This window comes from Lacerta agilis, chromosome 10 (assembly GCF_009819535.1).
Source record: "Lacerta agilis isolate rLacAgi1 chromosome 10, rLacAgi1.pri, whole genome shotgun sequence".
Classification (NCBI taxonomy): domain Eukaryota; kingdom Metazoa; phylum Chordata; class Lepidosauria; order Squamata; family Lacertidae; genus Lacerta; species Lacerta agilis.
Window position 1 is genome coordinate 48,684,039 of NC_046321.1, and position 15,531 is coordinate 48,699,569.

At 39.7% G+C, this 15,531-nt stretch overlaps 1 protein-coding gene across 1 annotated transcript in view; it reads right to left on the bottom strand.

The window, feature by feature from the left end:
* CNTN1 (contactin 1) overlaps positions 1–15,531 on the bottom strand; it is an 82,209-nt gene that overhangs the window by 50,924 nt on the left and 15,754 nt on the right. The window contains exons 2-4 of the mRNA XM_033161541.1: positions 3,514–3,628; positions 1,757–1,789; positions 1,124–1,159 (exon numbers count right to left, since the gene is read on the bottom strand). Of these exons, the coding sequence (XP_033017432.1) occupies positions 1,124–1,159; positions 1,757–1,789; positions 3,514–3,574 (130 nt within the window). The 5' untranslated portion in view covers positions 3,575–3,628. The remainder of the gene's footprint in view (positions 1–1,123; positions 1,160–1,756; positions 1,790–3,513; positions 3,629–15,531) is intronic.

A 15,531-nucleotide genomic window follows, 5' to 3' on the forward strand; every position in this document is an offset into this window, starting at 1 on the left:
TATTTGAAATATTTGAAATATCAGTTCATGTTCTTTTCATAAAGCAGATATTGCTCTATTCCAGGGGAGGGCAGAAGATAAATTTGGATCTATTGGTAAGAGCTCTAAGAGATTTGAAGTATATCAACAGGATTTCTGACTCTCAGTCATTTAATAATAGCAGGAACAAAATGACTCCAATCATACTCTAATCATACTGCATCCCTGTCAACTGACCCGTTTTAAGCAGGGCATCCTGGAATCACAGAAGCCAATCCTGGTTTCTGTTTGAATTTGAGAGCATGGGGGTTCTGGTTGAAGCTCCTCCTCCTCCCTGATCCTTAGTCCTTCTGTGCTGGACTAAGCTAACCCATGGCTTGTCTTAACACAGGTATGAAGAACTGGGTCTAGCCTTAAATGACAGATTGTTATCTTCCCATACCCCTTATGGACCATATTTGACTTGTGGGCAGAGCTACGCACCTGCCAATCACCTGACATCACAATGATATCAGATGGCTTTTTTCTTTTTCTTTTTGGCTGCGGGGGTCTTCAGAAGCCCCTTTCAAATCACAGGACAAGATGGAACTTTGGCAATTGTCAATCTCCAGAATCAGCTTTCAAAGCACTATCTTACTCAGTGCTTTTCATAAGGGTTTGCTCCACAAACTGCATTATATATGACATCAGGCAGCATGTAAGCTGTAGAATTCTGTCTTCTTGAGTCAGGTTGACACACATGTTACTTCTTTCAGAAGACAGTAAATACTCAGGGCAGAATTCAACTAAGTTGTGTTCATGGAGTGAGATTCTGTTTAATGCTCCCTGCCAATTTTGGAACACAGACTGTGTCACTATTGTACCTATTTTTCTTGTTTCTGCAATTTCTGTTTCTAGTTTCATTGGCTATCTCTTAACTTCTGTTCTATTATTATTGCAAGCCACTTTGAGAACCATTATAGCTGAAGAGCAGCATACAAATATTTTAAATAAATCAACTACGTACACCAATTTTTGTGGATCGTCTGTACTCTGGTGGTGCATAAGCCTTAGGGTTATTTATTCAAGAATATACTTTCACACTCTTTTAACTCCTTAGTCTTGTTTTCAACTTAAGCAGAACATTTGAAGAGTAGCAACTTACCTCTTACAAAGACTTTACTTCCATGGATGTCACGTACTGCAAGCAAAGTTGAAAGAGACAATTATTTCCCAAAAGGGTTTATGAAGCGTTCCTCATGAAAACTATTATTGCATTAAAAATGCCAAGAATGGTCTGCAGGAATGCAATGATTACTGTGTGATTTGGCAGTCAGTTCTATACTGACTATTACTCAAATGCTAGAACCTTCCAAGATTCTATCTCTGCATTTTCAGACATTTCTAGAGCTAGGCAATTGTTGTTTTTAAATTTAGAAAGGAATTCCATGGGTTCAGATCAGGGCCAGCCCAGGACATTTTTCCACCTGAGGTGAACCACAAAATGGCACCCCTTCCCTGCCAGGGACGAAGGGGTGAGTGAAGATCTACATCAGGAACAAGAGGGGAATAAAGATCTACATCGGGATCTGCTCCCCCTGTGGATCTCACTCGCCTCACCTTGCCTCATGGGTGGGCCAGGTGCAGATATAAAAGGTGACCAGCTCTGTTACTGAGATCTTGACCACCAGCACATAATTTTTGTCTCTCTCACGTCCCTCTGGCGGCTCAGGGGCATGCACATGCATCAATATCCGCAGAAGCAAACCAAGAAATTCCTGCTTGTAATGTCACTCACCAGGAGTTCCTGCAGCACTCGAGCACCTCAGGCCTATTTTCAATAAAAGAAGAGTAAATGCTGAGTAACTTAAAATCAAATACTGTCTTTATTTTTATTTTTAAAAGGGGGGGGGGGTAAAGTTATTTGCCTGCTTTAATTTTCTCTTGTAATGGGGCAAGAGGGATAATGGATGGGAAGCATGAGAAAGAGACATAGGATTGCAGCCTAAATTCTAAGCCTGGCATAGGCAAACTCGGCCCTCCAGATGTTTTGGGACTACAATTCCCATCATCCCCCAGCTAACAGGGGCAGTGGTCAGGGATGATGGGAACTGTAGTCCCAAAACATCTGGAGGGCCAAGTTTGCCTATGTCTGTTCTAAGCACAGGTATGGTTCTCAAATCCAAATATTGTTTCATTCAACCACAATTTTTGGCTGAGATTCAAGGCTCTGTGCATGTATAGAGGTTTTTTTAGATTCTTCCTGTTGGGGACAGCAGTTCGCTGCTTCTCTGAAAAGATCCTTTAAAGAGCAGCAGCCAAAAGGCACAAACTGTTATGGCTGGGATTATAAATTGGTGTGTCACTATTTCTCTGCCGCTAAGTGTGTTAATTTTGGGTCCCAGGCTGAACAATACAAAAGATACCGGTAAATATCTACTTGCAAATGTTTATATTCAATTAGAAATATTAACCGACGGAGAGAAAATTAGAGCTAAGTCTCCAAATCCATATTTCCAAATCCATATTTCCAATTTCACATTTTCAGAATAATTCCTTTCAGACTCTACTCTGCTAGTTACTATGAAAACTATCCTCCTTCTGCATCATTGCCACATACTGTGCACATATTTCAATCAAAGCAGTTATAAGAAATTACCAGAAGTGGTGACACTGGCTCTATAACTTCACTGGGAACAATAACAGATCCTATAATAATCATCTGCTTCTGCTTTTAAATATTTAAATGTTTAATTTTATTATCTGCTACAAGTAATTCACGAGCATTTAAGACTTAAAATATTAGTGAATAAAAACAGCTCACTAATTATCTTTGTTTCCTTCCCAGTTATAACGAAGAGCCTTTTAGCATTTTAGTAATGAATGCCTCTGCTACAATATGTTCTTCTTTTTAGAGTTCATTTCAGATACAGGTAGTGGGCTCAAGTGCATGAAAACATAATGCCATAATAAATCTGTTATTCTTTGAGGAGCTACATATCTTTTTGATGTTTTTGCTGCAGCAGACCAACACAGCTACTCCTCTAGAAGTTGTTTTTGCCTTTGTGTATCTTGCAGAATTTGTTTATTCATAGGGTGGTTGTACTCAACAAAGCTTTACTCAGAATAAACCCACTGAGATAAATGAACATGGCTAAGTTAGGACCATTAAAACATAGTTGAATACAACCCATAATAAATAAGCATTACTGATTAGGCATTATTGCCTAATCAAAACAAAACAAAAAATCACAATGGAATCCTCATTTTATTACAGCCATATACTATCCTCACACACCCTTCCTGGTTTGGCTTCCAATCCAAATAAAATCAGGGATGAAATAGGAAAAAAGCTGGGTCCTAATTAAGGCCATTTGGATTTTAGTACTTAACAGAAACAGAAAGACAAATGACACAAATTACAAAAGCAAAATGAAAATTAAATAACTTGCCAAGTGATAATAATTAAAGTTGTGTTTTGCTCCAGCTTCGTAGCTCAGATTCTAATGGCATTACATTTACTGGTTAACTGATTGAATGCAGGGGTCATCTTACCTGCCAGGCAGAAAATGGAACAGATTGCAGCAAAATGACTGGTCAAGGGCTGCAGCTTCATCTTCACAATTATGTTTATTCTCAAGGACGCTGACCTTCAAATCATGGGAAACAGCTGATCATAAAAAAAGAATAGAGAAGAATAAATTCTATTGCAGTAAAGACTTCTAAGATATGCTTATCTGACCATAACCCAACATTTGGGGGCGACTTTGGAGCCAATGGATAAAAATGTTGTTAAATCTTGGAAATGGATACTTCTGGCATCAAATCTTTCAGAGAGGCCATGTGAGATGGCAGCTTTCTTTTTCTTCTTGTACTTCACAGAACAATAAGGTGCTAATAAAGTTATTGGAACGGGCCAAAAAAAAAAAAATCTTCCCTGTGATTATGTTAACCTAGTATGTGGCTATTAATTCTACATCTGCTTAAAAAACATTTGCACAATGGTAACTTGAATATAAATTGTTACAAAAGAAACCACCTGATTGAGGTAATAGAGTAACTCCATGGGGGGGAACAAATTTTAATTAAGTTATGAACGCATATTAGATGCTACAACCTACCCACCTCACTATAACTTACAAAGGAGGTGGGCTAATGCCATTAGCATGACACAGTCCTGGTCTTTGCTTTTATCTAATCAGGTTGCATTCTGAAAGTCTATCCCAATGTCTATCACAGGGATTCTTAACCAGAAGCAAAATATTGCCAAAAAAACTCATTAGGGAGCTAAGGCAGTTAATGTGGAGGGGTATATACACGGATGTGTTCACACTCTTAGTAAGGGAATCAGAGAAGAAGGATAAAGACAAGGAAGAGGATAAACAACAAGGAAAGATTAGATGGGAGTGACAGAACTTTGGCTAATTGGCTTCTTAGTTTCTTCACTTACATGGCTATAGAAATGCAGCAGCAGTTGGAGAGGTATAGGGTGCTCCTGAAATATTGGGGAGGTCTGCACACAGCACCCTTTGATCCGACTCATAGCTCCAATCCAAGGGACCCAAATCAGGGTGACCCAACCCTGGGCCAACCTGGGGATCTCCCATCCAAATCTGGTCCCAAATTAGTTCAGGGTGGGGCTAATGTTTAATAAAGTTTTTTTTATGTTAGAAAAGGGACAAGTGGGAAGAAACCAGAGCAATCAGGTCAAGGTATGAGAAAGGAGTCCCAGTCAAGTTAAAGGAGAAGTACTTTTAAGTGCTGGCATCCCACTTGAGCAAGGAGAATGCATTTCATTGATAGGTTTAAGTTTGGGTTCTGGATCACTTAACAGGGTCCTCACCACCTACTTATTTCAAGCAGTCTTAAGTTAATTTGGGGCATGGAATGGCTAGTGAGGGGAAAAAATAGAAAGGAAGTGATTGATGGCTAGGTGACAGGACCTTTTGATGATCCTCCAATGACATCAAAGGCCGTGATGGAGTTTAGATTTATTCATCACCTTTCATACCCACAGATGATTTGGTAAGTATTGCTATCCGATGTGAAAGTGAGCTTTGCTCTCTTTCATATACTTCCCTTGACAGCACCATATGCACAGTGTGGTGGAAGATGGTATTTCATGAGTAAATGTCATGTAAAATTTGCTGTTTTCAAGGGAGCGTTTGAACTTTCACCTCCTGTTCTACCAAAGGTAAGTTCTATATTGACAGGGAACTGTCCTGTTTGATTTCTTGTGCTGCCTTCCTGGAGTTGGTTGTCAAGCAGTGGACTAGGCTGGCAAATGTCACTCACTATTTGGACACTTTTTGCATTCCAGGGTTACAGGTTTTGATCACTGAGACCTGCTCAGGAACAAATCTGCAGTAGTGGCTGATAATTTGGGGTTTCCTTTGGCAGAGTGTGAAACAAATGAAGACCCACCCAGGCCAATGAAAGCCAAGTGGTTGACCAAGGACCCAATCATGATGCATCTCACAGGAGAAGGATAATGTGAAATAAATCCATGTATGGTGTTCTGAGTTTCTTTGGAACAATGACATAATTTCCAATATCCACTATTACAAAGTACTTTTTATGACAATTGCTTTCACAAACTCTTGCAAATAAGATTCTGAAATCCTACATCTACAGATAATTCTAAAGGTCTCAAAGCAAGGTCATAGCATAACACTTTGCACACACAAAAACCCAACACAATTTTTCCTCATGAGGACAAACTCAGTAGGAGATTCTTTTTTTCTAGATGGCATGTTTCCTAGCAACTCTTGAACAGGGTGCCTTTTAAAAACCCGTCACTTGCTTCTGTTGGGAATGCTTTAAAAAATCTCTTTCATCCAAATGAATAAACAATACGAATTAGACCAGAAGGCAGCTGCAAGCTAGAAGGGAAGAACAATCCAGGTCTCTAGTTGATTTGCAGTACTAGTATTTGTGACTTGGTTTTAAACCTTAATGCATTTGTATTTCCCAGACTTCTTAGTTAATTAATAGTATGACCTCTTTCTCCTAGCCATTCTTTTCCTGAGCTACAAATCCTACGAAGAAAGGGGTCAATAGATATGGAAGGACTTATTAGCTTCTACAATGCCTACACAAAACCATGAATCTTGAGCAGCATTTCATTTTGGAATACTTTAAAACTGCATTTTGTTTGTTTGTTTTGATGCTGCTTTGACAGAAAATAACAAAAATGTGGATTCTGCAAGTCAGATGCAAATATACTATACTCTCTTTTTAATTGTCAAGCAGAATCAATTTAAAATTCTTTACCAACACTTTATGCTCAGGTTATTCAAGTGATTATCTAAAAAGATGTCAATTTACAGAAAACTTCAAAGGTATCATTAAACAATTAGAAAAGAGTGCTTTGTATTGCACCAAGAAGACTTGGGTAGCTCACCTCAGTTACTGTTGAAAGTTTAAGCAAAATTCATAAGGATGCAACCCACTATTAAATATCTACATCAAGAATATTGCACACAGCACTATTCTGTGGGGGGTTGATGAAAATATAGGATCACTTTAAGGATTGTTTTTAGGGTAGACCTATGTGCTACATATAGACAACAATACACTCATAGATGCAATAGTTGCTCCAGTTTTCCTTAATTTTACTTTATATAAGACCTCATCATCTATAATCAATGGGTTTACATGTGTCTGAAAAAACTAGAGACACACTAAATAGCTTCTACAGTCACGAGAGATTCGTTTATGACACCTATCAGTAATAAAAATGGGATCAGTGTCCATGTCTTTATCTTGCCTTATAGTAGACTATAGGAAGAATGGATTGATTGTACAGATCTATACAATCACCATGTGAATGCCCCCCTCTCTCATACAGAGCAGTTTGTTGTCACCTGGAGATGTGCTATTAATTTCAACTATGTAGTTGTTTATCTACAAAAGCTCACAGATGTGGAGCATATTACATATGACAATTTAATTTATTATAATAGTTTTTTATTGAATAGTACACCAGCTCTATGGACAAAGTTAAGATGCACCAGCGTGCACAGATTTTTGTGCAAGTTGAAGAATATATCTGAGAAGTGAGGCAGTAGATGCCTTATATGATACCAAGCATAGATAATACCTCCTTCTTCTTTCCATTTTAGTATTCTACACAAATTTGCAGTGTGATCACATTTGGTTATTTATTTATTTTTTTGCAAATCACTGAATCTAGAAAATCCCAATCCTAATTCATTCTTAGATATTTCTTGATTAAGAGGTTTATTTAGTTGTTTTTTTAAAAAAAATACAGATCACTGTATCATAAAAAATATGTATCACAGTGGCTTACAGCAATATAAAAACATAAACCCAAACAATAACACCATAAAATGTTAAAAACTGGTTAAAAGAAAAAAGAAATAAAAAACAAACATCAACAGACCATTGTGGAGAAGGTACTTTTAATTGCCTGCATAGGCCTCGTGGATAGAAAAGTTTTCAGCAGGCATTGAAAAGTTGGCATAGGAGGTGCCCACTGAATCTCTATTGGCAGAGTGTTTCACGGGACTGGGCAAATGACACTAAAAGCTTGGCTTCACGTTGTTGTCAAACGAGCCTCACCAACTTGGTGCTCCTGCAAATGATCTTCAGTGATCGAGCTGGAATATAAGGCTTCAGGCAATCCTTGAGATTTCCTTGGCCCAAATTGTTCAAGGTTTTGCAAATCAATCCAAGGACCTTGAACCAGGCTCGGTAGCAGATGGGTAGGCAATGCAGCTGTTTTAACAATGGTGTCATATGTTCTTGACCAGAAGCTGCCACCAGCAATCTAGCCATCAGCTGGAACTTCTGAAACAGACCCAAGGGCAGCCCCACATGAAGCACATAGCAGTAGTGTAGCCAAGAGGTTACCAGTGCATGGACTACAGTGCTCAGGCAAACCCTGTACAGGGACGACCATAGTTGGCAAGCCAGATGAAGCTGGTAAAAGGCACTCTTAGCCACAGAGGACACTTGAGCCTCTAGTAACAAACATGTATATCTGAGTACCCCCCAAACTATGCACTTGGTCCTTCAGGGGGACTGCAACCCCATCCAAAACAGGTATCTTGCCAATTTCCCGAACACAGGAATCACTGACTCAAAGAGCCCCCATGTTCCCAGAATTCAAACACAGTTTATTGGCATTCCTCCAGTCCACTGCTGTATCCAGACATTAGTACAAAGCTTTCACAGTCTCTCCTGATTCAGATGGAGAAGTAGAGCCAAGTGTCATCAGCATACTGGTGTCCCCTTGTTCCAAAATGCTTAATAACTGCACCCAAGAGCTTTGTTTAGATATAAAACTGTATAATAAAATATATAAATAAACCCAACCTTGAAACGAATATGGTATATAAGAGTCAGAATTCAAGCTGTGATTTGCCACCCATATAAATTGGGCTGCATATCTATCATATACCTTGAAGTCCAGTCATTTAAATATTTGCCACACATAGCTTCGCAACAAGTTTTATGACCTGGATGTGTCAGTTGTCATTACCAAAAGAAAAAAAATCATGTAGGGCAGATATTAGTGTTTTGAAAAAGTGATCTCATTCTATCAAACTTGTGTTAGTTCCATTATGATTATTTATATAATTAACACCACAATTGCAAAATAATGCAGCTCATCTTCTTGGTCTACCACTGTCTTCAAGACTTCTCACTTATATAGTTTCATTGTCATAATTGGTTGCTTCAGTTCAAAGATAAACGTAAAACTGCTTATGTAAGTACTGTATATGGCCTTCCAAGTTGGTGACAATCACTACTTCTTGTCAGAATGAATTCCATCGTTTAGCTAGTTTAACTAACTTCGGAACATTTCAGTGGAATGGCTGCAAGTAGAACTTAAACTGCACTGTGATTTCCACAGCCACCCAATTACGAGAATGAGAAGCACACTGTGAATCACATGTTAAATTTACTTGACAATTCTTGGGATTTGGGGTAAATTTCAAATATTACTGTCATCAGAGTGGCTTTGAAGGTCAACACTGGCCAAAGAACCATGAATATGAGGATGAAATTTGGTACTTCTCCATGAACAGTCAATTCTGACCTCTGAAAACATTAAGAATTGGCAATAAATGCTAATTTCTGACGTATTTCATAATATTTAGCACAGTCTAACATGATTCTTTTTTTAAAAAAGCATAGTTTATTTATTCCACAAGCCCTACATATTAAACTAGAGTTTAAATGCCATTCCTAAATATTTTAACTCAAATATGTAGTAGAAAACCCTGACTCTATAAAAAGACACATATATGATGAAATAGCCGTAAAGCAATAGAAACCACAGATAGCATGCCACCTTTTCTGGGTAGTTCTCGTGTTAAGTGATAATAAATGATTGAATAATATATGATCCAAAATGTGCTCGCTTGTGGAAAAACAGTTTAATATTAGAAGATGCATACTATGCTGTGTTCTGGATGGTGGAAAAGTCCAGCACAGGGGTAGGTATTGTTCACTTCCAAGCAAATGTCAAGTTCTGCTTGCCAAGCCAATTTCAGAACACCAGGACCGTTATCCAAACATTGTTGTTCCTTTTATGCTGGTGGCAAACTTCCTGTGTCATGAAAGCATCCAGGGGCAGCTCAGTTCCAAAACATCACTGTGCCAAAACAGTTTGTCCCACTTACAGTAAACAGTAGCAAACCAAGGCACACACGTCAGCTTCCTTTTCTGTTAAAGGTTTTGCCTTAGAAGTTCTATTTTCTACTTCTCCTTACCTGCAGAAAAGACAGCTCCCCATCGTAGACTTAGACATTTGTAGTTTCTCCATCCCAACCTAAAAAGTTTTTCAAACCTTTTAGGAAATATATGTATGTTCAGTATCTTGAAACAAGATATACAAGTCCCTATATGCAAACATGGTTTATTTTCTTATTGTTTAATCAACCGTTGGTCACAATAATAATAAACATTTGTACAATATTTGATGGCCTGATAAAAACCACAGGAAATGTAGAGAAGTAACAGTTAAGAGTGTTTAGGACCATTCAGAAGGTATTAATGTTGTGAAAATTAGCAACATAAGGTATGCTTATATGCATAATGAAAAATCAGACCAATGAAGGAAGAAAGTTTGCAGTATATCAACATATGGTTGTTCATTCAAATATTCTGTAAGTGAAAACCATTTCCTCACAAATTTTTCTTGCTGTTCTTTTACCCTGATATAATTAATAGGATCCATTATTATTGCTCTAAGCCTTACCCTTAAGTCATACCTGTATATGCTGTGTAGAAATTATCCCTACCACAGTAAAAAGTACTCACTCTAGCCCATTTTAATGAACACTAAATAACCAAATATAGTTAGTAATGAAGGTTCCAGTATCAGGTTGAGGTAATAGCATAATGATGATATGGGTATTGCAAACTATAAAAAGAACAGCATTAATATTGGGGGGGACCATTCTAAGTAAACACTGTGGACTTGTTCAAATGTAATGCTAAATCATAATTTAATACCATGTGAATAAACATGCTTGAGCCTTGGCTTCAAGTGTACTGTAGTGTAAAACTAACCTGAGTTTGCCATAATGTCTGACAATGTCCTCTATTTCTCATTGATTAATATGATTAATATGTTTCACAATGGCTATCAAGGTTAGACCTCAACGAAGGTTTCAAGGAAGGAAACCAAGGTGCAAAATGAACACTCAAGACCTTCAAGATCCTATTAAGTGGGATGGCTTCCAAATGGCTCTTAAGGACTATCAGCTTTTGGAGTTCACTGATAACATCGTGGAACACTGGACCTAGCTAACATCCATTATTGCAGCCTCTGAACAAACTAGTGGATACCAAACCAAGAAACACCAGGATGACAGTGAGATTGAATGCATTATCAACAAGGAAAGGAAGGCCTTTCAGATCTGGCAAAGAGATATAAATTGTGCAACGAAGAAGAAAACCTATGCCAAAGCTAAGGCTGAGCTTCAAAGAAGAACCAGAGAACTAAAGAACACCTGGTGGATAAAAAAGCTCAAGAGATCCAGCACTTAGCCAACACTCATGATGCACAGAGTTTCTTTAAAGCCACAAAGATCATCTATGGGCCACAAATCCAACTCAATGTTATAAAACTGGAAATTGTCAATCACTTCTCATACCATACCATACAGTAAGGGCCAACATTGATGCCGAAATCCAGCATTGCCTGAGCTCTGCGAGTGCAGCTTTCTCACGAATGAAGTGCAGAGAATTTGAGGACTGGGACGTTCACAGGGAAACCCAAATGCTTGTTCACAAAGCTATTGTACTACCACTTATAAACGCCATCTTCAACTCCTTGAAAGATTCCATCAATGGTGTCTCCAAAAAAAAAATTACACATCACTTGGGAAGACAGGCGAACTAATGCCACTGTACTAGAAAAAGCAAAGATCACTAGTGTCAAAGCAATTATTCTTCAACATCAACTTCGATGGACTGGTCATGTTGTTTGGATGCCTGATTATCGTCTTCCAAAGCAACTACTCTATTCTGAACTTAAAAATGGAAAGCGTAATGCTGGTGGTCAACAAAAGAGGTTTAAAGACTCTCAAGGCAAATCTAAAAAAAATGTAGTATAAACACCAACAATTGGGAAACACTGGCCTGCAAGCGCTCCAGTTGGAGAAGAGCCTATACCAAATGTGTCATGGGTTTTGAAGACGCTTGAACTCAGGACGAAAGGGAGAAACGTGCTAAGAGGAAGGCACGTTCGGCAACCCTCACCGTGATCAACTCCCAGCCAGAAACCTATGTCCCCACTGTGGAAGGACATGTGGATCCAGAATTGGCCTTCACAGTCACTTAGAGACTCACTGTTAAGACTGTGTTCATGGAAGGCAATCTTACTCGGCTATGAGTGATCATAGAAGAAGAACAAGCAGCAGCTTGGAATTGCTTCAAGAGTGCTTGGAGTTTACAGATGAGGATTTGAATAAGATGACGTCAATAGCCTGGCAGATATTGCTCACAGTGAGAAATGTTTGCCTTTTGGAGATTAGGAGACAGTTGCTCCATCTGTTATTTTTCTTCTGCACATCTAAACAAAGTACAGTCCATTTACCAAACCTCCATTAGCACTACATTCACACAGAACTTGTCAGTTTGGTATTGGTGTGTGTATTGCCCCAAAATCCATTTATAGTCCTTTGAATAATCCAGTCCCTTTTGGGGAATACTGCATTTATATTCAGAAGTGAAACTGCTCATAGCTTTATTTGCCCCACCTACAGCCTTGCTCTACTTTCAGGCCTGGCCCAAAACATTTGGGGACCTGAGATGAATCACAATATGGTGTCCCCTGCACAGAAAGGGGGGTGAGTGAAGATCTACATCAGAAACAAAGGGGAGGGAATCAAATCAACCAACAGTTGAATTGGAATCAAAGGACATTGTAAGAAGGAAAGGGGCACACTCTGAAGCACAATGGATGGGTGCAGAAGAGCACAGGAGACTTCAGAGCACAGCCCCCAACATTTCCTCCCCTAGAGCTGGGAGGAGACCAACAGTGCCTCCTATCTGACAAGAGATGGAGGGGGCAGGACTGCTGAGGAGGTGGCAGATCCAGTCTCCAAGGAGTGCACCACAGCCATTGCTGCCACTATAGTGGCAGCAGTAGGTGATGCATTCCTGGGAGGCCAGTACTTCCACCCCTGTGGATTCTGCTGCCAGAGGCAGTTGCCTCACCTTGTCTCATGTGTGGGCCAGCCCTGCCTTCTTGCCCAGGGTAATAAAAGATACCAAACTCAATTTTGGTGGAGTTATTTTGGACTAAGGAAGTGAAAGCAGGTTTTTATGAGATATTGGGAAAGCAATGTTAACAAATGGGGTGTTGGGGTAGTACCACTGGTGGGTGACACGTCATGCTCCTTCTGGAGTAGTCTGTCCACCTTTGGTCCCCACTCTGCATTCAGCTCTCACCTGTGGCTCCTAGGAGCTGTCAGCAAGTGACAGTGACCACACCCCGGAAACAGTTTATACTGGTTGGCTAAACCAGGTGAGGGTAGCCAATGAGTCTCAAACCCTTGCTGGGTTAGGGAATTCCCTGCATACAAAGACAGGTTCTGGTGGGTTGCGTGGATGAGACCAATAGTGGGTCCCACAGTCAAGAAGACGGTTTCTGCATGTACTGTAGAGGGAGGTGAGGGGTTAATGGGGCTTGTCAACCTGGGAAGGTAGCCCATCTAGGAGGAGGAAAATGCTGATACTAAATCTCCACTGCCTTGTGGGATATGTTTAGAAAAGAAGGCTAAGGAGTAAACTCTACACAGAACCAAAGTGGAGTCCCTAACATGGTTTGATGGCACTTTGTATGACTTCTGGCAACTCCTGCAGCCCAACTGGTGCCAAATGCATTGCTCTGCTTTCCTTTTGACCACATCAGTGAGGCCAGGAGGGGAGTCTTGTTGTCTTGGCAGCCCAGGACCTCCATACACATTGTGCGCCCCAGGGACTTAGGTGCTGCTAACACAGCAGTTTCACTTCACCCCTGGAGGCACACTCCAATGTCTCTTAAGACAGATGGATGCCAACAACAAAAGTTAACAAAGCCAAAAAGAGAAAGCATTGCAACTGCATCGAACTTCATGTAACCATTCAGAAAGGACACAAGCCCTATTCATGCAATCACATGAGAGACAAAGCAAGTACCCACTTATCGGCCTGCTCCTACCTGCTCTTCATGCATTTTAAGTGGACGAGCCAAGAGGAAGTCATTGAGCAGGACCTCATTCTCCCATTAAGTGATTGTAATCACATGAGAGGCTAACACCTAAATAGGGGTACACTGCCTGTGTCATCCATAATATTACTGAATGAAAGAACAACTGTACTATATTCTGTACAGTATAGTACAGAATCTAACTCTAATAAGATTAAAACTAGCTTAAACTTTGAATATGACAGAAAATCGGTCTGGAGATTAACCCTCAGTATTTTAATATCACAGCAGTATAAAATGGAAGGTTTTTTTTTTAAGAAGCCATTATAAAATGGCACTGATCTGTAACACTTCAAGACCATGATTTGAGAATGCATGCATTAAAAGATGGAAAGAGATTCAATATACATTTCTCAAGCTTAAGATTTTTTTAAGCTGCATTTCCCTGCCATGATTTAATTATATATATATATATATATATATATATATATATATATATATATATGTGTGTGTGTGTGTGTGTGTGTGTGTGTGTGTGTGTATTGCAACTATTCAGAAAGCTGCTGCTAACACTATTCCCACTGCTGCTATTATCTGCAGGTTGGTTGAGATCTGCAACATTTATAAAGGCAGAGCTTTGAAGTCTGAGCACTGGCAGCTCCTGAGATATGTCTAGAAATATGTCTTCCAGCAAGTTTACTACAAACATTTCTTTCTTTTATACTGAGAGTAGTTCTTGATATCACTGGGTACCATAGGGAACCAGAGAGGAGAGCTGGAAAAGTGGCCACTCCAACATTACTTGATTTTGTGTACGTGCCCCCTCTCAGTTGTTAGAACGCCAGAGCAAGCACTGGGGAGAAGCAGCAACAGAAAATTCACCTGCTAAGCAAGAGCATGCAAGAATGCACTGTTCCCCTTTAATTTTGCTTTAATTTTAAAAAATAAAACCACCAGGCAACTGTGCATTACTAAAACTGGTTGGCACGGCGCACCATGTCGAGGAAAATCCCTGTCAAATCAAAACTTGTAGGTGAATCGTGTGGCGAATATGAACACATGAACCTGTCTTATATGCAGACAAAGTATATCTAGGCCAGTACTGTCAACTCTGGTTGGCAGTGGCAGAAGCTTACCGATGACTCCAGATATTTTTCCTAGTCATAAATCCTAGGGGTAGTTCCAGGTTTAAAGCAGCCCTATGCCCTCCACAGGCCCTCCCTCCAGCACTGTTGTCCCTCCCCAGCTATGAGCAAGCAGCTCCAAGTCCCCATTTAAAATTTCCTGTCCAAAATAGTGGTGCCATTTTAGTGTCTCACAATGCCTCAGCATGGGGGCGGGGCGGGAATTACAATGGCATCTTATAATGAACCTAGAATATGTATCAACAAGGGTAAGCCCTGTTGGGGTTCTAGCAGCTACCCAAGGGTGGCTGGTCAAGTCCAAGGTTTACACATTAGCTAGAAGAATTAAAATCTATTAAATAAGTAAAGATACTAATGTAGTCGATGTTGCTAGCTGCGTTACTCTTGCAAACCTGGAACAGTTATGCCAGAGATTTGGACCAAGAACCTTCTCCATGCAGAGCCTATATCCTACTTGTCAGCTGTAGCTTTGCATGCATGTTTTGTGACAAATGGAATGTCTCCAATTTTTCATGTATCACAGTAATACTTGGGTGAAGTTACAGTAGGTGGAAAACATAATTTTTCCATCCAGAGCTCCAGATAATAACCTAATGATAAATATACTGCTTCAGATATATATTTCCCCTAGCAATGTTTCAGGGATTTTGGAAACATGCTGTTTTCTGAAACCAATGCTGTTGATCAATTGGTAGGCAAATCATATTAATCTTACCACTCATCAGCTGCACCCCCGGAATCACAGAGAAGTCCTTG